We start from the raw sequence: 24,838 nt of genomic DNA, 5'->3' as shown, positions 1-24,838 counted from the left end.
AAACGCGCAGCGCCTCCATAACAGGAGGCCAGATCAACTTTGAACCCGGACCCGGCAGCTTTAGTAATGACGCGAGCCAAAGCACCAAACACGCATCACATGTCGGACCCCCGGGGACATTTGTCACGAAGCCCAACATCGGGATCAATAACTGTATTATTTGGTTCTGGGCCCGTGCGCGTTCGCGTGAGCGCCTGGCACCGGCGGTCAAACCGCGTGTCATTTGTTTCGGAATGTTTTGATGGCGCCGTCACGTGGTGCGGGGCGCGAGCGCCGACAGCGGCCATTTCCGCCCAAGCGCGTCTGCGTCCCCGCTGACAGCGGCCCCGTCAGCGGCCGCTCCCTCCGTCCGCTGCCATAAACTGTTTACGACTGCCGTCATGTAGGTCGCTGCCGGCGCGGTGACAGCTGGATCCCGCTACGTGGGGGCCACGTAAGGCATTTCGCATCTGCACTCCGGGGCCTGGATCCTCTCCAGCCTGCGTCGGCAAAGTGGTTGGGCATCAGTTCGCGTCCTTCCATCGGCACCATGTAAAGGAGTTCCACAGCGGTCTCCTCATCCCTCTGCCTGGACCGGGTCCCCTCCTCCGTCAGGCTCGCTGGTCACCCGCATTCTGCTTCCTGTCCGCCGCCTCCATCCTGCACCTTTCGGCGTGAGCTGGTGCGGAGGATGAGCGAGCAAGGGAAGGGCTCGGTGTCCGCTTCTGCCGCGGCCCCGGCACCAGGGTCAGACACTTACAAAGGATGGCTCTTTAAATGGACCAACTACTTGAAAGGTTACCAGCGGCGATGGTTTGTCCTCAGCAACGGCCTGCTCTCATATTACAGGTAAATTCTCTGGCACAAACATTGCTCACAGACAGTAGGACGGGACAGGAGGAGTCCAGTGCGTCGCCACAGCTGGCTGCCTCAGCTGGCTAGCAGCAGGCTAAAGCTAGCTGTCAAACCGAGTCAGCTGCCGTATTTACTTCTCTCTGACACCGAGAGTAACGTCACCGTGACACATTTTACAGCGCAAACATGTGGGTTTGCGAGAGGGCTCAGACGCAGACAGCAACGCACACAGACGAAATACTCTCAAGGTTTCTAATTCACGAAAAGTCAGTCAGAATTTGGTCCACAGCAATGTAGCGACGATGGTTAGCAAAGTGAGCTACTTGGCTAACTCAGAGTTCGGTGTCGGGTTTCTTTGACTAACGGGACACTTTATAACTGTGTTGCCAGTAAAAAAAAAAAAGCACTGGTCGTTTTCTGTTCTGTATAAATTCCTCCAATTCACACACAGCATGGGCTGGCCAGACCTCTCCCTGCAAGAAGACATGTCGCAGGAGATAATTGCTGCTGTCTGATCGTTTCTGTGATCTATAAGAAGCCTCCCACACCTGGAGCTCAGGTGTTTCCTCAGGGGGATCCTCTGTGCAGAGGCAAATAAACATCCCTCACACACCCAACGTCAGATATTCAGCTGCATTTTAATGTAGCCTCTAAAGCACTTTTAAAGGTGTTGATCGATTTGGGTGTCATTTTATGCATAGATCCGACCTGGGCTCAGATCATCATTTACCGAGCATCTGTGCATGTTAGACAAAAATGTTTCAGAATTAATGAACTCTCTGTGGGATTAATGTTCATCTGTCCACAGTCGTGATGTTAAACCCGAAGGACAATTGCTGCCAATGATAATGGCGAGCGGTGGGATCATTTTAACGGGGAGGTCACTAGAAAGTCCTCTGGAAAGCAGGACGGGATTTACTGCCTCACCTCCAAAGGCTCTCGGGCATGTTGCTCTGGGTCAAAATGACAAAATGAGGCTTCGCTGCAGCCTTTAAGGAGCCTTGGACTCGTTAAACTGTGAATGTTCAGACCTAATTTAAAAGCAGATTCACCCAGTCCAGCAGTATTTTGGTGCCTTTCAGCTGCAGTTTTCCAGACAGAATGAAAATAATCAAAGGGTGAAGGATAACAGTTGCAGATCATCATATTAATGCACTGCTTCTCATTCCCTAATTGTTATTGGTCATCTCGAACGAAGAAAGAACTACGCAGACCTCGTTTTTATGGATATGATGATGTTGCCTTAATATATTTATAAAGCTGTCAAACTGGATTAACCTGACAGGAGCAGATGCACCTACAGGCATGTGTGATGCATCCCAACATGAATTATTACCCCGATGCCTCGTAGTTAGTGCTTAACTATTTTTTTTTCAGGTTAATCCATCATCCTTGTGTTTCTCTTAATCACATCATGTCATTACGCCGCTCTCACTAGGACAGTTAACCTCCACCGACACAGAACATCATTCACTTTCCATTTCACTGCTGACTTCCCTCCGTTTTTAATACTCTTAAAGCCAGTTATTCACGTCTAGAGAAAGTCTGGCTCGCTGCTTACAGGGCATTAAAGCATTAAGTGCAACCGGAGCCGCCGGCCGTCTTTAGCAGCAGTCCGAATGCAGCGTTTCACCCTCGCCTGTGGGACAGGAACAGGAGAGGATCCCTTTGATGGGGGCTCGGCCACGTTTCTGCTGGTTGGGACGTTACCGCTGGCAACCACGGGGTCACAGGAGGGACGGGAGGCGAGGAGGATGAGTGGTGAGGTGTTCCTGGGTCCAGCTGGAGGGTAGAGCCGGGTTTGAGCCGGGTTGGAGCCGGGTTTGAGCCGGGTTCGAGCCGGGTTTGAGCCAGGTTTGAGTCGGGTTTGAGCCGGGTTCCTCCATTAGCTCTGTTTGAATGAACGGACGCGTTCCGGTTCCGGTGCGTCTTTTGTCGCTTAAAATCAAACTGCTGAAATTGCAGCACTACTATTGTTTGTGCCATGCAAAAAAGTGTTTTTAAGCTTGTTTTTATCATTTTTATGGGGGGTGTTCTGTGGTTATTGGTTGCAAATCTCAATGGTTTTCGTTCCGTATGGAACCGTTACAGCTGTTTTATGGTGCCTGAAACCTCTAATGTGCCGTTGTGCTGAAACAACACTTTACATCATTTATGTGTTTGCCTGCGTTTTCACAACTGCTGCTTGTATAAATCTCACCACCGTATTGTTTAAGAGGGTATTTTGTCCAGCGCTGCGGCTCAGATGGGGGCCCTTTATAGACAAACCTGCTTGGTCATTTTCATCTTTTAGATCAACGGACGTGGGTCTTTCTGCTCATGATGTTCATCCGTTCATCCCTACAAAAGTCTTCCAGTCCTGGGAGATTGCAGGGCCTCCTCGCACACGCTGCTCTTTTAAGGTCTATATCCATGGGTTTAGGTTTGCTTGCTAATTCACGTGACCTGAGAACTGGACGATCTGGTGGAGTGAGTTGGAGGACTTGGGTTTTACCGAGACCTGAGCTCAGAAGGCTGGAAGGTAAACGCTGGCTCAGGAAACCTGCAGGATCCTCCTCCTCGCCCACAGCTGCACCGGTTCACCTCTGCTTCCTCCCCAGCTGGTGCCTCTATGCCCCCGCAGCCTCTCCTTTCCCGGCTCTTTTTACACGTCCCTTTAACTGTATAAAGGATCGCTTCGAAATCAGCGTGAGTCTCGTCTTACTCATCAGCAGCGCGTTCACCTCTTTGACCTCCTCCTGGCCTGGACTCAGCAGCAGAGCCTGGATGAAAATGGGCTGTTCAGCACCCCTGCCTGGCTCCCACTTGGCTTCACACGGCGCCAGTGCCCTCTCGTCCATCCAGTTGACGCACACAGAGGAGCAGTACACAGCAGCGCTTGTTCTGGATTGGCATCCTAATACGATTTTGGTTCAGCCAGTAGAGGCAGCGTGTGGGGAAGCAGGGAGCACATGAATGAACGACCATTTTGTCAACCATGTTGTCAGCATCACTCAGGGACGAGTCCGGAGGCGCTGGACAGCAGCTGCCGTTGGCAGCGAGGGCCGTCTCAGAGCGAATGAGTGGATGAGAGATTACACGGCTGCTCGCTTGAAAGTGGCCGTGTCCAGGGTGGGCAACCATGTGACGCTCAGGGCCAGTGATGGTTAAAGCATCCTCGGAACATGTGATTACACTGATTAGCTGGTGCTCCGGGCTAGAGCTTCGACCAGCCCAATCAGCCGCATGGTTCTTGAGTGAAGCCTTGAGTTTGCCAGCATCTGATAGCTGCAGTTGACCTTGTCTGACCTTGCCCTCCAGCCAGCTTTTGGTTGATCGGCTGTAAATGCCGTGATCCTTTCCTTCTGTTAATCATGTATAGGTGACAGTAAGGCTGGAGAACTTGATGTGGTAATGGCTTTTCAGCCGCCTTTGATTGGGTGGTGCTAAACTAAAATATAATTCCTTTGCTCTTTCTTCTCATTTCTTTCATCTTTTCCCTCTGTGTCTCATTCATCCGCTGCAGGACGCAGGCGGAGATGGCCCACACGTGCCGTGGAACAATCAACTTGGCCACTGCGCACATCGACACGGAGGACGCCTGCAACATCGTGCTGAGCAGCGGCGGGCGCACGTATCATCTGAAGGCCAGCACGGAAGTGGAGCGGCAGAGATGGGTGACAGCCCTGGAGCTGGCCAAAGCCAAGGCCATTCGCATGATGAACGATCAGTCTGGTAAGAGCGTGTTACTCCCATGAGGCACTGCTGCAAGACAAATTTTCACCCGATGAACATATGCTTGACAAACACACGCCAGTGGGAACATCCCTAATTTCTAAAAGGTGTGTCCAGCACTGTTTACCCTCCCTGTTTTGACTGATGCAGCTTACAGTGAGCCAGCAGAGGGCAGCACCGTCTGCTTATCTTAGCAAGAAAACAAGCCAGCGTCTGCATGTTAATGACCCTGCAAAAACCTGCTTTAAGTGTCCTCCTAACAAGAGATTTCTGCTCGTTTCCAAGGGGACCTTGTCCTGAGGTTGTGGGAAATGCTGGTGGCAACTGCATTTGTTCCCCATTTCATCCTGGCATCATCCCAGAGCTCCTCTTCCCAAGTGTTTTCTAGTGGCCTACATTTAAAAGTCTCGGATAAAACTGCAGATTATTTGCCCCAAAAGCCCAAATGTGTATGGAAGACATTGATCTTACCTAGATTCTAATCTGAGATTGTGCTATTTATTTTCAGTCCTATAGATGAAATGCAGCGATTCCCCACAAGTCTCTCGGCACACAGTGAATCTCAATTCCGTCTTTGTGAGCTGTGAAACGACCTGAGCACTTAAATCAATGGTCTGCATTTCTCATTACCACTCACGTCACATCTCCAGCCTCTCCCATCCCACTCCTGTAAATTGCCTGTCTTTCTTCGAGTGCATCTTGTTCTAACTCAACCTTGGATTGAATTCTTAACAGCTTGCCAGGACTGTGGTGTGTAGCCTGAGGACATGCTTTCAGAAGGTGGCAGTGTTTCCCCAAACTTCAGTCTGACCCATCCTAGCTGGACCCAGTCGTACAGTGTTGCGTTTTTTTGGGGGGGTTTTTGTAATTCTTGGAGATTTCAGGCTGAAACGGCAGCGTTAGGCAGGGGGAGACGAGCAGCAGGCTCTTTTAATCACCTGACCCTCATCTGTCCAATATATCACCATCAAGCCACTCTGGTTTCCCTGCCTGATTTGTATATTTCTTGTTTTATTTCCATCTTTTTCTTGTTCTTATCTTTTAGCTTTAGTTCCGTAATAAAGTCCATGTGGACAAATTACCTGCATTTTTTTTTTTACATCCCCTCTCTCTTCTTTCTTTTATTTCTTGGTCCTTTTTTCTCCTTCACTGGCTCCTCAACTCACACTTCCTCTCTCTTCCAGTCACACTCTCACTGGCTGCCCGGCGTTCCCATCCCCTCCCACTCCTCCTCCCTCTCGGTGAGACATTCACGCTGCTTTGCATCCACTGGGTTTTATGGAGTATGGGATCGCTGCCTGTATTCTCTGCTCCTTTATATTTGTTTTGCTTTTTGCTGTTCTTTCCTGAAAGATCCACACTGGTTTAAGAAAGCTAAAGATTTGTCTTGTCTTGTAAGTATTGACCTTTCCTTACATTTTCACGGTTCTTGGAAACACATCTCCGCTTGCTAACCCGTCAAGACTGTTAAATGAGTATTGGTTGGCACGTTTCCGTGGTTTAGTTGTTTGGTTTCTTTTCAAGAATATCCGTTTTTTTATCGTCAAAACCGGTCTTAGAAACGTGTCTGGAGACAAACAGCAAAACCCTGTTTGCACAATAGTGCAGCATCTCTTCACTGATGGTGAATTTATTGAGGATTGATCAATTTATTGAGGATTGATCACTTTTGTATGAGTCTTGTAATGTACTGTCTGGGTATCATTGCAGCAGTCAGCTGTTAGATGTTTAATTGGGACAGAAAATGTTTACAGATGCACCTTCCTTTGCATGATTACCTGCATTTATTCAGAGACTCTGATAATGGGGTTATTTTAGTCTATAGTCCCCTTTACTTGGATCTAAGTGGTGCTTTCTGTCTTTGGCGCTCCTCTCTCAGCTAAAAAATGAACGTTATGAAATAGAGAGTGGGTTTCTCGTTGTTATCGATTGTTCCAACAGCGGCTCCTTATTGAATTTGCCGTCCTTGTTTGTCTTGGACCGAAACGCGCGGCGACAGAGGTCAGTTTGCTGGAACTGCTCACTTGGAGTCAGGCTCGGTCCAGGGAGATAACAAACATCACTGCCAGATCACGTTAAGCCCTTCACTCACGGTGTTTCTGTCCAAGGAGTCAGCCCAACAAACTCCCATCCTCTTCTGTCCCCAATATATGAGATTTGTAGTTTCTCAAATGCAGAGTATCTCTGGTCTTTTTCAACTAAACGGGCTTAACCAAAAGCTTCTGCCTCTGTCATTGTCCTTTGTAGCCTCAGCAGTCAAACGATGTCTTATTTTAATGTGCTCTGTGTGGACAGAGATCACTCTCCTCTCTTATTGGGCCGACACAGCAAAGGCAGCTGTGTTGGCTGAACCCGCAGCAGACCACAGGCTTTCTCCCGCTGATGTTGAAGCCAGCACGTTTGATGCTTTCTTCTTGTCAGGGATCCTTCTTCCTGTTATTGTGCTACAGAATAGAGCATTTTAACTGCAAAAAACATGTTTTAGCCACAGTTTTTGCTATGTGCATTTTTAATTGAAAAGGTTTGTCAGTCTTTGTCATTTGAGATATCATTGTGTTTTTTAGCCAAATCTCGTATTGTAGGAGTCTAATCAAAGAGGAAAATTTGGATTTGTTGCTCATTTCAGATGGCAGATTGTGGCTGATCAAGTTAACCCAGACTCCTCGCACCCCCCACTGCAGCGTTACACAATCTAATCGGCTGGTGTTGTTGTTACTTCCTTTGTTGAGCTGGGATTTGTCTGCTCTCTGTGTTTCAAGTGTGATCAATGTCCGCCCGTGTACTGCAGGAAATCCCAAGTTCATTGTTAAGCTCAAATTGTATCCAAGTCCAGTCTCACGCTTTCTTTTTCTCGTCTGTTCGGTGTATTTTCACAGAGAGAGTGCTGATACAAGGGTGATTTTCTTTTCATTTTTTTTTAGGTCATTTCTGTGAGTGGATTTCTTTTCATCATGACTTTTTGATCTCCCCCTTTTGATGCTTCTTAATGCCGACTCTTGCTGATTTCCCCGCAGCTCTGCAGCGTCTCTCAGCGGGCAGCGATATGGTTTTGTTGTAAGTGCTGCCAGTCGGAATTTATAAAACTATAATGCCGTGTGTCTCTCATCAAAGCCCTGGATTCTGTACTGTAATAAACAGGATGATTGTTCTAAATTAGCTACAGTGTGAGACCGAGCGGTTTAAGTGGTCGCAGTCGGGACTGAAGCTTCTCGTAAATAGTGGTAAAGAACATTAAACTTATTGTAAAAAACTCAGTTTGTTTAGCAGGAATTACCTTTAGTTTAATAACTGTGATAGATCTGGTGATTTTGGAAGAGAAATGACTCAGTCGAGGGTCCGGGGGAATTTTAGAATTTATACGGGGAGTTGATGTACTCTATCATTTATTCAAAGTACAATTATCACATAAAATGATTGAGTGATGTGTAATGAAATGAAATGATGAGCTTTGATATAGACTAAATGTGACTCTATGAAAGCACGAACCCTGAAAGGGTCCATAATTCAAGAAGCATTTAAATGTTTTATATAATTGGTGCAGTACAGTTGAGTTAATATCAGAAATGACTCTAAAATCATGCTGTCACTTTTAAACTGCAGAGCCTTTATTTAATCCCAGCTCTGTCATTTAACTTTCCTGGAATAGTCTGTCACACAGAGAAGTGGAGGGGGCCAAGGGGGTGGGTGCAGGTCTAACTGGATGATTGCTGAGTCCTGTCTCCGCTCTGCTTCAGTGCCCCCCCCCCCCCACCCCCGTAAATGTGCCGGGCTTTGTGAACGTGAGGGCAGAGGAGGGGGGACCTGCACTGCTCTGCCGCCCGTGTGCTGGCTGCTCGTCAGCGTGCGCGCGTTTGTGCGCGCTGAAATGCTGAGCAGAGGAATTAGCTGCCTTGCCAACCCTTGGCCGTGATTATGTAGTGGCTGGTGGCAGCGCTGCGTTTCATGGAGCCTGGAATTAAACCAGGCCTGCAGAGAGCGGGATGAAGGGCCGGAGCTGCCTGGAGCCGGGGACGCTCCGTTCTCTCTGCAGCTCAGGCTGCCTGAACCAGCTCAACCAGGGTCAGTAGAGAAGCCGTCACTCCCATCCATCCAACCAGCAGCTCTGCGTGGATGCTTCCATCTCTTCCCAATGCAGCGGTCGATGCTGTGAAAGAGAAGCTCGTCCTCTCTTCTTCCTGTGCCGCCCCCTGCTCGTTTCCTTTGCTTCTGTTTGCATTTATTTCACCTCGCGTTTGCATCCGGATAAGTTGATGCGAATGCCAGTGCAAAGTGCCTGCGTGAGTGTGTGTGCATGCGATGAGAGAAGAGTTCATCTCAGGCTCTCCAAAATTTAGCAGTGTGTATTTTTATAATCAACCTTGTTGTTACTGCAAAGTTATTCATGTCCTGTAGTCATACTTTCCACTCATTAGACTTCCTAAGCAAAAAAAATGAATACACAGTAGAGATCAATACAATATTACTGCTCGTGACAGGTTCATTTTGGATAGCATCCTTCATCTTGTTTCTTTAGTTTTAGCTTTAGAAATGCAATGAAGAAGCGTTCTACTTGTCACACCTCCTCTTGTCATCTCCTCCTGCCTTTCCACTTGTCTTGCCCAGAGTGCAGAAATGAACAGATGTGCTCTTGAGCCCTGGGCTCTACGGGTGTCTGCTCACTTTAATTAGTTTGGCAAACGCGGTTCTGGCCATGTTGTTTTAAGGCTCCACTGTCAACTGATGGGAAAGCAGGGGAACGCTCAACCCACCATTCAAAAGAAGGGCATCATGGTTTAGAACATTTATTTAACAGTCTGTCAGAACAGAACACAACAGAGCAGAACCCACAGAATATATGTGGCTGAGATGAAAATGGATCAATATGGCTGATTTATAGGCATTAGTTCAGTTTATGTTTCAGAATCATCTTCCATCCTTTATTTTGATCATCTTTTAGGCGTCAGTCAGCCATAATTTCATCTTTCTGACAACGCAGAGTTAAACTAGGTAAAGTACTGAATCGTGCAGCTGCTGACATTCTTCTGCTTTTTATTTCCACTAGCACTGAAGGATGGCCTGTGATCTTCCAGTGTTGTGTGCAGGCGCATTTATCTTTCTCTGTTCTCCTAGTTGTTGCAGTATAAATGTGTGGGGAACATGTTTAACTCAACTTTTTAGCCTTGTTTTACATAAACCAGCTGCAGGCAGTTGCTCATCTCACAGCCTGAGACGCAGCTGCATGCAAATAAAACATTGACGAATCTTATCGTGCTACATTTGCATATCAGGTATTTAAATACACAGAGGTTTGGTTAACCCCTTCCTTTCAGTGGTTAATCTGCTTTTATTTTTGGTTCCAAACTGTTTTCATTTAACATTTTATATCCCACAAGCAGTTGGTGACATCACTTCAATACACAAGTTGTGCTAAAACAACATGCTCGTCCGTGGCTGGTCGGGGAAACGGGGGGATATCAGTGGCTAATGGCCGTTGTTGTTGTTGCACATTCTGCTGTTCTTGAGGCTGCAGGGAGTTTCACAGCTCTGTTTCTGCATTGCTCCTAGAGAGCTGAGTGGCTTTAACCTGCTGTGTCCTCTGTTTGTCTCCCTGTGATATATCTCAGAGGTACCTGGAACCATTCAGCAATTACTGGCCAGGATTACAGTCCTGTCCTCTGGGACAGATTCTCACTTTTTTCTAGCTTGTTCCTTCCTCTCTTTCCTATCTTCACTGCTATACAGACCCTAATCACCGGTCCTCTGCCTTTGACTGCTATATTTCAAATTTTGAGTTAGAATTATGGTCTTCAGATTGTATTTAATGTCTGGGCCAGGTAATTAAAATGACCGTTTGAAAATGGTGACATATTTTAATATGCATGACAAGTACACTGCTGTTTCATTTGGCCTGTCAGGGTGTTATAATCATCTTTAATCCATGGAGACATTACATTTTTACCGCAGTGCACGGCGGCTGCACGAGCCCATCATTTTACCACAGGGTGACGTCTTGTCAGCCATGGGCCTGGCTCCGCTGATCTGGCAGCCTGTCCTCAGGGACACGTAGAGAGACAGCGAGACTACTGCTCTCCCAATTACTTTGACCTCTATCCCCTGCTTTCTGTCTCTCTCTGTTCCTCGCACTTAACATAGCTGCGAAGGAAAAGCATCAAGGAGCAAGAAGATGCCTCTTGATTGGCTGCTGCCTGTTTCCAAGCTCCTTGCACAAACGCTGGCATTTGTTTAGCGAGTGTTCTCTGGGTTCAGGTGAGCCGCTGTGGAGGCAGGCTAGCTTTTTCATCAGCGCGTGGCGCTCTCAGAGGTGAGAGGCTGTTGAGGGGGGAGGGGCAAGCGGCCCGACCTTGAGGCATGATCGGTGTTGTAATGGGCTCCTGGCCTTGCCTTGCGTTGTGGAATTTGCTGCGGAGAGACATTCATCCATTTCTGCGCTCAGGAGCGAAGCGCTTGGGTGACCGAGTACAGCGGTGACCGCAGCGATCAGTGTGTAGCATTCACGTTTATTTTTGAGTGATATACAGACAATAGGATCAGTTCCGATATCATAAAACCCCTACCTCTGGTATTAAAACGTGTATTATCCACATTACAGAAGTAGCTCTTTTTCCAATTGCTGTAGCTGTAGCACACGGAGCTTAGTGACCTTTGGATTAGAGTTTGTTCCTTCTCTTGTATGATCATCCAAATCATTTTCCAAGTCAGATTGTCACATTTACATCAACAGCGAACGAACTCTACAAACCAGTTATAAACCCACTGCGCACGGGTGTTGCTAATTTGACAACTGAATATTTAAAGGAGAGCCTGCAAAAATGTCTTTTGTCCGTTCACTCACGCATTTAATTTATTTTCAAATTGTTTAACCAACTGTATCTTCATGCATCTGATCTGACCATGAACTCTGTTATTTCATGTCTGAATTCTCTGAATTTCTCCGACTGTCTCTCTGACACCGCTCTGCATATATTTCTAATATTATCCAGAGCGCGCTCTGTAATTTCACACTTTCAAATATGGATCCAATGCAGCACCCCAGGGATCAGTTTACTGGAGTTCACTCAGTAGCAATGTTGCCATTCAGTAACCTTGCTTCTCCATCTAAACAGAAAGTGATCTTTTTTCTGTTTTTATTCAGAGGATCTGTCTCTGTCAGTCTCTAATATTCCCTTTTTTCAGTCTGCTGCTTAGTTTCATACCATGATGTAAATATACCACATGTTCTTCTGTTTGCAAAAATGCTATGACAGTCAACATTATGGGTTTGATTCCTTCGTGAGGTTTAATTTGCCGATGTGCAAAAACATCTTTACATTTTTGTTAATGCTGTATTGGTCTGTTCCACTGAGGGTGAAGGCCACCAGTGTGTCATATTTGCATGATGCATAGACTTGACAGAGGTGATAATCTGCCCAACTGTGAAGTCACAACTAGCTGACACATTCTTGGGAAAGAGCGTCACCATGGTGACCCCCCCCCCCCCCTTGCACCAGCACCTTCACTGAGAGCTCCAAATACAAAGGTTCTGCCGGGTACAGTTAGCATTGTTCTCAAGAATGTTATCTTTTGTGATGTAAGGAAAGCAGCTGCTGCTGTCTACGCCGCGGGTGCTAGAGATGTGTTTTTACTGGTGTGGACAGATGGAGATTATGTTTGCATTTGACAAACCTCAGAAGAGCTCCTGCAGCCACTGTCGGTCATATTAAGGACGTCTGACGGGAACGTTCCTGTGGAAACGTCTGTTATACTCACCACTGTGAAGTTTTGCACAACCTCATCGGATTAATGCATCAAAAGTTATTTTCTGCTGCATCTAATTCTTCAAATAGCTGTAATGATGTCTGTCTGTCTGTGGGGGGGTCACTGTAGCAGAAGTTTGAGCATGCTTGGTGACCTATGACCTCTCTCTTCCAGATGACTCTGGGGACGAGGAGCCCGCAGCCCAGTCAGATCGAAGCGAGATTCAGGGCACTCTCAAGATACTTGTCAGCAAGCTAGATGACCTCAGTACATGCAACGACCTGATCGCCAAGCACGGCGCAGCCCTGCAGCGGTCCCTGAGCGAACTCGAGGGGCTGAAGATTCCTTTGGAGGGCGGTGAGAAGATTAAAGCCGTCAATGAGAGAGCCACCCTCTTCCGCATCACTTCAAATGCTATGATCAATGTAAGTACGGCCAGCGCAGACCGGGCCCACGTCGCCAAGGTTCCAAATACTGCGGGCTAACAAGAACCCATAGTTACCATCATCACTACACTGGTTTTGATTACCAGCATCCGTCCCAGAAATGTCCTACTGTGTGGCTGCGTTCCATTCAGCTCACTGGTAAATACCATCGGCTTTGCAGTGTGTTAGTGGTGGACGAGTTCAGTGAGAGTTAAGGTCCTGAGGGACTGATACTGAATCTGAGAGCGGACGGGTGTGGGGGGACAGGAATAGTCCCCCCACCCTTCTGTCAGACTCTCTCGACTTCTGCGTCTGTCCGGTGTAGAATTCGATCACAGCCGGACAGACAGATCTGCCGTGACTAAAACCAGAGAGTAGCTCAAGGTTTGTCTCCTCATTATTGTCTTTAGGATGAATTATGCATGCTTTTTTCAGTTTGGGGGTGCCAGGTATAATTTCAGTAAGGTTGAGTTAAGTCGAGCTATTTCTAACCCTTGAATCAGGGCTGTATGGAATAGTAACACAGGCTGAACTATGTGCTAATATAACCTCTTCAGAGACACAGACCGTGGCATTTTAACCATAACAAGCCCCTCCATTCTGTCTGTTATATACAGTATTTTCCTTTAATTAGAGGGGGACACTGACTTATTGGACATTTAGGATGGCTGTACCAAACTCATTAAACTGCGGTTACGTTTTTGAAGACTGTGCAGTTCCTTTAATGAGGAAGAAGCACTGTTGCAAACTCTGTCATGATTTCTTGGGGAGGATATAATTGGCTGTCTGTAGACTCTGGAAAAAATTGATTTCAGTAGCATCTAAGGAGTAAAGGGCACACTCTGCCCTTTAATAAAAGAACATTTTTAATTTGCTTTTACATATAACAAAAGAGGGACTGAGTAAGATAAAGATTGAAGGGTCGAAGGTTTGAAACCGTGAAAGCGAAGCAGGACTGCAGGTTGTCTGTGAGCTGACCCTGGCCTGAGGAGAAGGTTGCATTAGTGCACGCACTGGTGATGTAACTTCACACATGTGTCATTTAATCCAGGATCTTGCCCCGTGTGAGTGTGTGTTCTTTTGTATGCACCACAGTGACCGCCAGAACATGCATTTCACTGGCAATGTGAGGATGCTTTGGCTGGTCCTCTCAACTTTGAGGTGCATTATGTCAGCGAGTGTCCTTTCCAAAGATAGAAGTGTGTATGCGTGTGTGTGATAGTGAAAAATATAACAATCACGTGAAACATTAATATTCATTCCTTCCCCTCCGTACTACTCAGACAACCAAGTGCACCCCGATTGCCTGTTGGAAAGAAGTCACGTGCAGTTTTCAGTTGTATGTGACACTCAGCATAAAAAAGTGGAAGTGTGCGCCTTCTTCCAAGTGTGTGTGAGTTTCACATCATAGTTACGTCTGAGGAAGTGCACCACAGCATCACATGAAATCCTGCCATTTAAACAGGGGTTCAGATGCTGATGTCCAGAGGCTGGACGCAACACTGAAGGTAATGGATCCATTTAAAAGAACTTGGTCCGTTTGAATTTTTCAACTATACGCGCTGTAAATTAAATTATTATTATCAGTGTCTCTCACTTGAAGAGAGAAACATTTTCCTTGTTTTCATTCTGAAATGTCGAAATATCTCCAAATGAATATTAAATGTTTTCAGTGGATGTTCATTCACTGAATTAATGAAAATCCCAAAATTTTAGGGTTTACTCCAAATTGTTGCCTTAGATATTGATAACAAAATAATAGATAATAAAATCTATTAATTAGCTGTATTGAATATGTTGTGTGTTTTAATCAAACCATGTAGTTTTTGTGTTCCAGTTTATATTTTCATATAAAAAGATTTATTTTTTTAACCTGGAAAGAGAGAAAGAGAAATATTTCTGGATGCAGCGGAGTATAACCGTTTCTGCTCCTGTTTCCTAAAAATAACGAGACTGTTCTGTCACCCACCGAAGAACTGAGGCTGTCTGAGCTCTGAAAGCCAGCAGCAGTAGAGGCGGGGCGGGCGGAGGGCTGCGCTGGGTGACAGTTCTCTCTGCTCGACACCAAACCATCAGAAGACAATAGTCCAACATGTGACATAATTACAACAGAGCCAAAAAGGAATGGCTGCCCATCGCACGAATCCTCCAAACTGCTGAATTTGCGAGACAGCTCAGCGTCACGTGAGGATTTCGCTTCCGTCAGGTACGCGCTGTCATGTCGGTTCATTGACCTCGGACCTCGCATACGGTCAGACATATGATGGAGTAAGTGCTGACACGAGAAGCTTGTATGATCTGAAGTAACCTCTGTGTCGGCATCGACTACGATGACTCAGATCCAATCAGAGGTTCAAGCTCGGGCTCATCAGTCAATGCTGACTTTGGTCCTGATTGTGTGAACGGCGGCTCAATTCATACAGCAGGTGATTAACACAGGAGACAGGTGATTAACTTTCCACAGTTATGGTTGAAAGATGGCCGTGATTACTGTGAGATAAACACCCTTGCACCTCCCTGGTAATGAACTGAGCAGTATTTAGTGACAAATCTGTTATGTGATTTGTGATTTCTGTCATCTCCTGCTGGAGACAAGCTCATTTCAATAAGAGCTGAGAGATCATTCTCAGCTCTAATGAATACCTATAAATTATCTTTCGCCTTGTTAAGGTCAAACTTTTTCAGGACAAACGAAATCCATGTTTCGGACTGGTGGAAGCTGACTTTTCGCCCACTTTTCCTCCAGGCCTGTCGAGACTTTCTGGACCTGGCCGAGACTCACAGCAGAAGATGGCAGCGGGCGCTGCAGTATGAGAGGGAGCAGCGCACTCACCTCGAGGAAACCATTGAGCAGCTAGCCAAGCAGCATAACAGCCTAGAGCGAGCGTGGAGGGAAGCACCCACGCTCGCGACCTCCACACCCAGCACCACCACCACCACCCAGGGTGAGTCTGAGGCCGAGTGCAGCTTCAGTGCTGACTTCACTTTTCTGGTCAAAGTTAAATGTCACTCCGGGCTGAACATCATGGAAGTTTATTGTGTGAGTGAGCAGCAGAGTTTTAAATTGAATCACTTTTCAGTGGGTTTAATAAAAACAAAACTACACATTTGACACAATGTGCTACTGATTCAAACTGCTCATTCATTCCAAACTTGTAATTCTTAAATCAATGAACGTTTTTGGTGTTTGCACTTCATTTTCCACTATTTTCTAAATTATTTTTTGTAACATCTTCTGCAACAAGATGTGCTTTTAATTACCTCTGCCAAGGAGGTTATGGCAGGCAACATTGGTTTGTTCGCAGCATCAATCAAATATAGCAACAGATTTTAATGAAAGTTTCAGGAAATTTTAATGATTGATTGCTGATTAGATTTTGGTGATGTTCCGGATTCTGGAGACACACTGACATTGACCTGAGCCAATGGCTTGGATCATAACGCAACCTGTGTTATATAACCTTGTATAGCTACTGCCTATATAATATACTACAGATTGCTTAATCTTTGATCCTTTCATTGATAAATCAATTTTACAAAAAAATAATGACTTAATCGCTCCGTCCTATTTTTACATAAACACTGTCCGTGTGGTAATCCTGAGGCACCATCTTTTGCACATTGTGATACACATATATTTTAAATTGTTTGGTTTATTGTGCTATAACACAGTAGGTGTTGCACGTCTGTTTACCAGGAATTAGCCATGTACCTGCATATCTGGTAAACACATGCAACTGTTCTCCAAGCTTTTACATGTGGTGCAAAAGAGGTATTTTACAGCTGATGTTAGCATTAGCAAAGACAGGTAAAGGCTGTGAAACAAACTTTTAATGTTGAACAAACATTACAGGTCCACTTTAAATTTGCTGCATTAAGTGGCCATTTCTAGTGCCTGTAACATACAGTCGAAGAGCCAACAGGAAGAAGCCGATTATTCCTTGATTGTCCGCCATGCGTGTGTGATTATCTGTTCTCCCTTCACCGCTATGTTGCCACACAGTAGCTGTGCCGGCTGTAAATGCCGTTTCCATTCACAGAAAAATCTGTGTTTTTTGACAGAAGGGAGTGAGAGACTGCACAAAGAGGAGGCGAGTGATGAAGATGAGTTCTTTGATGCCATGGAGGATTCCCCTGCCTTTATAACAGTGACTGCCACTGAGAACACTCAGCGAAGGTCAGTTGCTCTCAGGGTTGCACTGAGGTTGCTGAAGATTAGACTAGTTGACTTAACTGTGAAAAACCTTTTTGTTCGTGTAATTTAAACAGTCAACACAACTATAATTGAAACCTGACCGTCCTTTTTAATTGGTATTATCTTCCAAATTTTTCTAAAATATGAAACCTGTTCTTGTTCCCTGGGTTCATTTTTTTCCTTTAGTTCCCTTTTGCTCAGCGCTTTAATACCAGCATAAAGAATAATGAAAGCTGTGCGTGTGTGTGTCAGTGCGCATCATAGATAATATTTCCATTCCAGGCGATCTCAGAGTAATTTGAGCGGAGCGAGTGGAGGTCAACTCAGTGACTGGAACCAGGACGACCATGTAAGTGTCCTCGTACCAAGAATGAGATTTGTGAACAATGTTGATCTTTATTTATATGTTGATCATTGTCTCCCCCACAGGCCCCTTGGATCATAAATAAAAAGTTATTTGCTGTCTTGTATTATATATTCTATTATATATTCAAAATTTTGAGGAACTTGTCCAACAGCTGCTTCAGTTTTCACAGCTGCTTCATTCCACTAAATCTAAATTACCAACCATCAACATCTGCTTGTCTTCCCTCTGCTCGGCCTGTGTTCTTCTTTTTCGTGTTCTGTCAACCTGTCACCACCTGCTGATTTGTAGCCAGAAAGCCCTCATTTTGTGCCTTGCTTTCATCCTCCTTCTCCCCTGGCTTCCTCTGCAGATGTCACCGAGTTGTAATGATGTGTCAGGGAAGGAGCTGCAGCCCCGCAGACGGAGGCGCACTCGCATCCCAGACAAGCCCAACTACTCCCTCAATCTGTGGAGCATCATGAAGAACTGCATTGGAAAGGAGCTGTCCAAAATCCCCATGCCTGTAAGTGTTTGTGTTCCTCGCGCCGCTGTTGGACTCGTGAATCTGACCGTCTCATGTTTTCTTCGCCGCTCTGCTCAGGTAAACTTCAACGAGCCTTTGTCGATGCTGCAGCGGCTCTCTGAAGACTTGGAATACCACGAGCTCTTGGATAAGGCGGCTCGTTGTGACTCCTCCCTGGAGCAGATGTGCCTGGTTGCTGCCTTCTCAGTCTCGTCCTACTCCACCACAGTCCACCGGACAGCAAAGCCCTTCAACCCCCTCCTGGGTGAGACCTATGAGCTCGATCGCCTGGAGGAGTTTGGCTACCGCTCATTGTGTGAGCAGGTAATGGCACCACCACATTTATACACAGGGGGTAAAGGAAATAAATACACAGGAGAAACAATTTTATATCCTCAACTCAACAGGAAACTTTTCTTTCCTCACTGTAAAATATAGATTAGCTCTGTGCATCATTCCCCTTATTTAATATACCTGTATTTTACAGTAACCCTTATTTCGCTTTCAAGGTGAGCCATCACCCCCCTGCAGCTGCTCATCATGTGATTTCCCAAAGAGGCTGGACCCTGAGGCAGGAAATCACCATCGCCAGCAAGTTCCGTGGCAAATACCTCTCCATAATGCCTCTGGGTGAGACACACCATCATTTCACAACAACAAACTGACTGTGCACAGAACCCAACCTTAGCTAGAGCCAAGCATGTGTATCAAGGCAGCATAAGCTGATTGATAAATACAAGTATTTAGAACAAGGGGTCTTCTGGGATGCTGCTACCTTCCTCCCATCTGTGAGATTATAGTCTGATACATGGTTTCACATTGGAATGTACATCTGTTGCTTGGTCATGGTGTTAAATGTGAAATGTTTGGCTGCCACGGCTGCACAATTAGACGTTTCCTTTACAATAATAAAAGAAAAACTACAATCTAAAGCTTCGCTTTTATGTGTGCGATAATGGATCGATGGTGGCGCAGCTGCAATATTTCTCCTTCTTGATAGTCTTTTGTCGCTGTTCCCTCCTCAGGTGCCATTCACCTGCAGTTCCAGTCCAGCGGGAATCACTACGTGTGGAGAAAGGTCACCTCCACTGTGCACAACATCATCGTGGGCAAGCTGTGGATTGACCAGGTCTGACTTGATATTGTAATCACTGTTACTTTGTGCTTGTACCAACAAGCCAGGCGTAACCCCTCTGATTTAGCAGAGTACGTTAGCAGTAGTGCAGCGTGTGAGCAGAGCGGGAATCTGAGCAAAGCCCTCTACATGAATAAGAAGATTCAAATCTCCAGGGATTTATCTCCCACTTTGATCTCTAATAACACCCTAAAATAACAGCCCCCCCCCCTTCTGTCAGTTGGCCCACTTCTGTGCGTGAGGAGATAACAGGCTTTACATCTGCCTGTGTGTTTCTGTCACTCTGTTTCCCATATTCTCTATTTATGTCTGTTTTCCTTACAATTTTATTGAACCATACATTAAAAACACCGTATTGTTTTTCACGATTACCGAACCTCAACAGTGTCGATTTTTGTACTATGTGGGATGTCGTTGATGTATTATAGTGCACGTGTAGCCCAGAGAGTGTAGATTAATCACGGAGGAGCAGGTAATTTGGTAATAATATACAGTACACACTGTGTTCTTTTGTGGGCCCAGTTCTATTTTTCGACTTAAATTGGAACATTCGTCACAGTATCTGCACCTTTTTTTATTGCTTTTCTTGCTCACTAACACATTCACCCCTGACTCCTTCCGATGTCCCACCCATGCGCTGGTGTGCAATATTCCTCTCAGAGCTGTGGAAACATGAATTCTGCTGCCTTGTGTGCTGGCAGCATGAACCTACTGCTGACTTTTGGATTGGAAAATCACATCGGTGTAACAAATAATCAGCATACTTTGTTATGCCTTCATTTCCTGCCCGTGTTCACCGTCCTCACTCAGTGTGTGTTTGCATTTGTTCAGTCAGGAGACATTGAGATTGTGAATCACAGGACCAGGGACACTTGCCAGCTCAAGTTCTCTCCATACAGTTATTTCTCCAAGGACGTTCCTCGAAAGGTAAACGCTTCCACGTTGATGCCGGGTGCTATCATGATGTCATACATAACATACCTGGATTAGTGTGATACTGCCACCTGCTGGAAACGGGCGGCACTATGTTACGTTACACTGGGATAATTGGCCTTGGATTTATACCAATTACTCTGCCTAAAAATGTGACACATTACTGCCTCATGGTACAGATTTATCTGGGCTGAAAGGGGACAGCTGCCCTGTTTTTAATGTGCAATATTAAGAAATAAGGAGCTGGTGCATTTACAGAAAGGTAGTTTTGTTTCCATCTTCCTGCTTGTATCTAAATGATATTTATCTATTTTGTCTTTTCCAGGTTACAGGTGTGGTGGCAGACAGTGGAGGTCAGGCTAACTACATTCTCTCGGGTACATGGGATGATAAAATAGAGAGTGCCAAGATTGTTCAGAGTAGCCGAGGGGGCGGTGGAACAGAGGGCAAACAAAAGACTGTCTATCAGACGCTCCCACCAAAGCTGCTGTGGAAGAAATATTCACTCCCGTGAGCTTCATTGAACAAAAATTGTTCGTATATGACAGAATGGTGCAATGTTTAAACAGTTGTGCAACTGTTGTCAATGTCTTCTCGGTCTGCCAGTGACAATGCCGAGAACATGTACCACTTCTCGGCTCTGGCGTTGACCCTGAATGAGCCGGAGGAAGGAGTGGGACTGACCGACAGCCGCCTGAGACCAGACCAGAAGCTGATGGAGGAAGGGCGATGGGACGAGGCCAACGCTGAAAAACAGAGACTGGAGGAGAAACAGAGAGCCGTCAGGAGGAGGAGAGAAGCTGAAGCCTCGGACGCTATCAATGATGGTATGGGACAGAGGTTATGAAGGGTGGGGTTGGAGGAGGAGGAAAGGGAGCGGAAGTGTTACACGATGAGATTTTTAGGGGGTTTGTGGCATTTATTCGACAGAGCAGTAAATATACCCAGCATTAAAACACGTAATTTCAGTCACTGTTTGTAAGATTTAGTGTCCAACAGAACAAATAACTTCCAAGCTCCAGCCATCTAGTGCCTATATTCTCTGTAAAATAAAAAAAACAAATAGCAGAGGGACATGGTGGGTGGTAGATGTGCTGAGACAAACCTCAAACAAAAGGACTGCATACAATCACTGCTGAAGGCTGGCTGTTGTTCTTATTTTAATAGTCTTATTATTTGTAATATATTCTAGAAGTCAGACTTATAGACCATATAGAAAGCTGTGTGTGTGCGTGTGTGTGCAAGACTATATTTGATGTACCAGTGACTTGTCTTTCTTCTCCTCCCTCTGTTGGATGTCAGAGTGTGATTATGACTCTGGTGAGTGGAGGTTGCCCTGCAACACTCTATTGCCCGTCACCTTAGTCACCCATGAAAACACACACACACACACACACACACACACACACACGTGCACCATCCTCTGTGTGCTCTGCCTCTGTGTGGAAAATGCATGTTAGCCTTCTCATATCAGCGTCTCCACGTGGCGGCTCAGGAAAAGCCACATTTTCCTGCATACATGTGACATTTTCATCTACAGCTACAGCAGGAACTATCGCATGATCTCACAAATCTTAAATTTGTATTTAATTGTCATTTTCTGGGCACTTTCTTTGAGTACTGGTTTTAAATAAATCTAGGTTTCACCTTGAAAAAATCAACAAAAAAATAGCAAATTCCTGGAAAAGAGAATTCTTCTAAATATTGATTGAATAGATGAAGCTACAATCTTCTGACATGAGCAGAGATGAATAATTCTGTTTAGAGTTCTAATGCTGCAAAAAGGTTTTTGCGCTAATCTGTGCTTTATTTCAACTTTGTCCACGAGCTGTGTTTATATTTGAAGCAGCACAGAACATCGATCGCTTCTCATATAGATGTGTTGAGGCCTGTTGATCGCACTGTGAACCGCCTCCTAGTGTGAGTTCTCTGCTGCACATGGACACCCAGTTTGAGTAACACCCGTCCTTGATCCCGCAGGCAGAGAATACGAAGGCTACCAGCCACTGTGGTTCCACCAACGGAGGGACTCGATCACCGGAGAGAAGAGCTTTGTGTACAAGGGAGGTTACTGGGAGACGAAGGAGAGACAAGACTGGAGCATGTGCCCTGACATCTTCTAGCCCTGGTGCTTATCTGGAATCTCTGCTAACCTCTTCGGACAGGCCTCTGGGCCCGTAACAGACACTCTCAGATTGACCTGTACCTCCAAGTGTGCACTCTTGTTTTGTGTTTTAGCTACGGGGGGGAGAAGGGGGGCCCATTCCCTCACTTTACAGCAGTGAGATGGTGTGAGCCCTTCCTCTGTTTTCACTGCATCCAGGTTTTATTGTAGAGAGAGAAAGCGACTCACAGTCGCCCAGAGGTTACAGCATCATTCTTTAGTTTCATTCAGTCATCACAAGAATGATTTCACTGCTCGTTATTCAACCATTTTAGTTGTTTAAGAATGAAAGCCTGACCAAAAGGTGTGAAAATTAGGTTTTACATTCAACAAGGAAGAGTAAGGTGTGTAATTAGACATTTTAACTGGGGGGGGGGGGGGGGGGATTAAAACATCATTTACACACAGCTCATTTTAGATAGAAGTTCCCTTCTTATTAAAACAAACTCTACAAATGTCTCTTCGGTCATGTGGAAGTGTCATTAACAAAAAAACACTTTGCTCATAAAATGTAAAACAAGAGTTGAACATATGAAAAAGGGCAGTACAACATTTAATTCTAATCCTGAGCTGGGGTTTGCACTGTTTTCTGCATTTTGACTGCACTCTGTTTATCACTATGATCCTTCACTGCAGAAAGTTTCATTGTTTCATCCTCAAAGCTGTTGGCCAATCCTCTGCTGCACAGAGGCCGTTTCCTCTGAATGAATGAAATATGTAGCAGTGCAGGGCGCCGATGTTCCCTTCTCCGTCTGCAAATTAGTCCAGTAGATAATTAGACTAAAGTCAATGTAGGCGTGATCATTTTAATTCAGAACTGAATATAAATCAAACAACCTGAGCAAGTTTGGCTTAGCTAAACCTGCACAGAGCATCATGTTTTTGTGTTTCCGAGTAATTCTGTGGTCAAACTTATAGCTTCACACATTAGCGCCACAGTCGTCTCCCACTGTGGTCGACCATAGCCGACTGTAACGCATATTTCTGTCCGTGTGTGTCCTTTGACTCGTCTGGTGCATTCCCAAAGCAACGCACAGCTTCGTATCTTTGCTGACCATTCTCAGTGAGAACATTCTTCAGGACTGTACATCCAGTGCTTCACGGTGGTTTCTGTAATGCACGCTAGCTCCACAGCCTCAAACAGTCGCTGGTTTTCAGATCAGCTGTTTCCAGTAGAACCAGTGATGTTGTCCTTTCTTTTTCCCCCCGAGGAGTCCAGTTAGCAGAAGGTTACAGGCACGGGCAGGGCTGGTTCCTGTAGCCCTGAACGTCTGTTAGCATCAGATGGTGAACCACCACCCCCCACCCCCCATCGGGTGACGTCGGTGGGCACACTGAACTGGGATCAGCTCACAGAGACGCTTTAATCTTGCCTTTGAGTGTGGGACAAGGGAAAGAATGTCCTGATCTGTGCACAACACGTCTCTGGTGACACGAGTTAGAACCAGTTAGTATTATTTTATTGCTCAGAATGTAAAACTCAAGGTTGGAGACTTTGTAAGCACCATCTAGTCTAATTGTGTGAATATTTTGTGATAAATGATGTTGTAAAATGAAGAATAGCTATACTAACCTGAGTACAACTTTATCTATTGCTGTTGTTAAAATCTGAAAGAGAACCCGAATCATATTTTTTGTTTTTAATCTTTTAATCCCGGGAAAATCCTTGATTAACTCTTGTGGGGTGGTGGTGATTTCAGAAACCTGTCCATCCAACAGCTTCACTGTGGTGATATGAGCTGGGCAGTAAATGCTTCTTTTATTCTTCAAGGATTTTGAAAATGTATACCAAGGGAACGGTTTGATGATTTACCACAAAACCCCCAAAACACAGTCCAAAAAGTTCCCACCGTGTGTGTTTTCACCAATTTGGGCTTGTTGTGCACTTTAAAGATCTGTACTTTTGTTACTTGTTAGATTTTTAAGGTTTGATCTTCTGAACAGATTCTCCATAAGTTCCTTCTATTCCTTTTAATTTAATAATGACTGCTTGTTAGGCAAATACAATGCATTTTTGATAGAGGTTATCTAGGTTTAAGGTCATATTATCTGTTTTTTTCCCCTTCGTATACCATCAGAGTGAGTTTGGAATAATATAATCAAGTTACGAGTGAAAACCAGGGTTTTTAATCGGCTTCACTGCTTTGAGGAAAACAGAGAATTGGACACATTTTGCCGCCGCTTCTACTTTTTCAGCCCCTGAAAATTTAAGCCACTTTGCATAAATCACTTCAAGAGATGCTAGAAAAATGATATTGTTTCCCAAACCTCGCTGCATAAAGACGGACTTTGCTGCAGAGAGCCGGTGGCAGCCGTCTCTTCTGTTCAGTCACGATGAACAGGCAAAATGGAAAATCGCACAAATGGTAGGTGAATCTGTGACTGCTGCTCTAGGCCACCTCGCCCAGGTCAATGCAAAAAGAGAAACATCAACAACCAAAGTGTACGTGGAGAGTGTACCACAGGCTGAATCAAGCCTCTTCATCTGCCTTCCCCATCACGGGGTTCTAATCATTGCTCTCATTTCAGATCATCTTGCATTGGTGCGTTTTGAATTTTAATTTTGTGCTTCGGTTCTCTGATTTCTACCTTCTCTCCAGTGCCATTGCTCTTCTGTTATTCAGGTTTTCTGCATAACAAGCTGGATTTGATGTGTGGCCACTAAGTCGCTGCTTTGCCGCAGCAGTAGATCGTTAGAATCTGGACTTGTTTCACTTTTTTTAATGTGATTTTTCTTATAATTTATACTCATTTTTGATTCTAAGAGATGCAAAGATGAAGAGAAGACATAATAAAGTTGTTATTGTTGACACTGAACATGTCTGCTTGCTCTCT

General features: G+C 45.3%; 1 protein-coding gene across 3 annotated transcripts; it reads left to right on the top strand.

Moving 5' to 3' along the window:
- The first annotated feature begins 279 nt into the window (after positions 1-279).
- On the top strand, positions 280-24,820 carry osbp2b (oxysterol binding protein 2b). Of its 3 annotated transcripts, XM_029829420.1 has the most exons (16): positions 280-828; positions 4,340-4,548; positions 5,733-5,789; positions 12,457-12,707; positions 15,454-15,652; positions 16,770-16,884; positions 17,185-17,251; positions 17,619-17,771; positions 17,850-18,095; positions 18,281-18,401; positions 18,797-18,900; positions 19,738-19,833; positions 20,165-20,349; positions 20,446-20,666; positions 21,142-21,159; positions 21,820-24,820. In XM_029829420.1, exons 1-16 carry the CDS (start codon positions 671-673, stop codon positions 21,960-21,962), a joined length of 2,343 nt encoding a protein of 780 aa, XP_029685280.1. In that variant the 5' UTR covers positions 280-670; the 3' UTR covers positions 21,963-24,820. The 3 variants fall into 3 exon arrangements, with proteins under 3 accessions (XP_029685280.1, XP_029685282.1, XP_029685281.1); XM_029829422.1 differs by lacking the exon at positions 5,733-5,789; XM_029829421.1 differs by lacking the exon at positions 21,142-21,159 and having other exon boundaries at positions 281-828.
- Positions 24,821-24,838: the final 18 nt, after the last annotated feature.

The sequence above is a fragment of the Takifugu rubripes genome, chromosome 21, assembly GCF_901000725.2.
Source record: "Takifugu rubripes chromosome 21, fTakRub1.2, whole genome shotgun sequence".
NCBI classification, from domain to species: Eukaryota; Metazoa; Chordata; class Actinopteri; order Tetraodontiformes; family Tetraodontidae; genus Takifugu; species Takifugu rubripes.
This window is presented reverse-complemented; position numbering and strand designations above follow the sequence as displayed.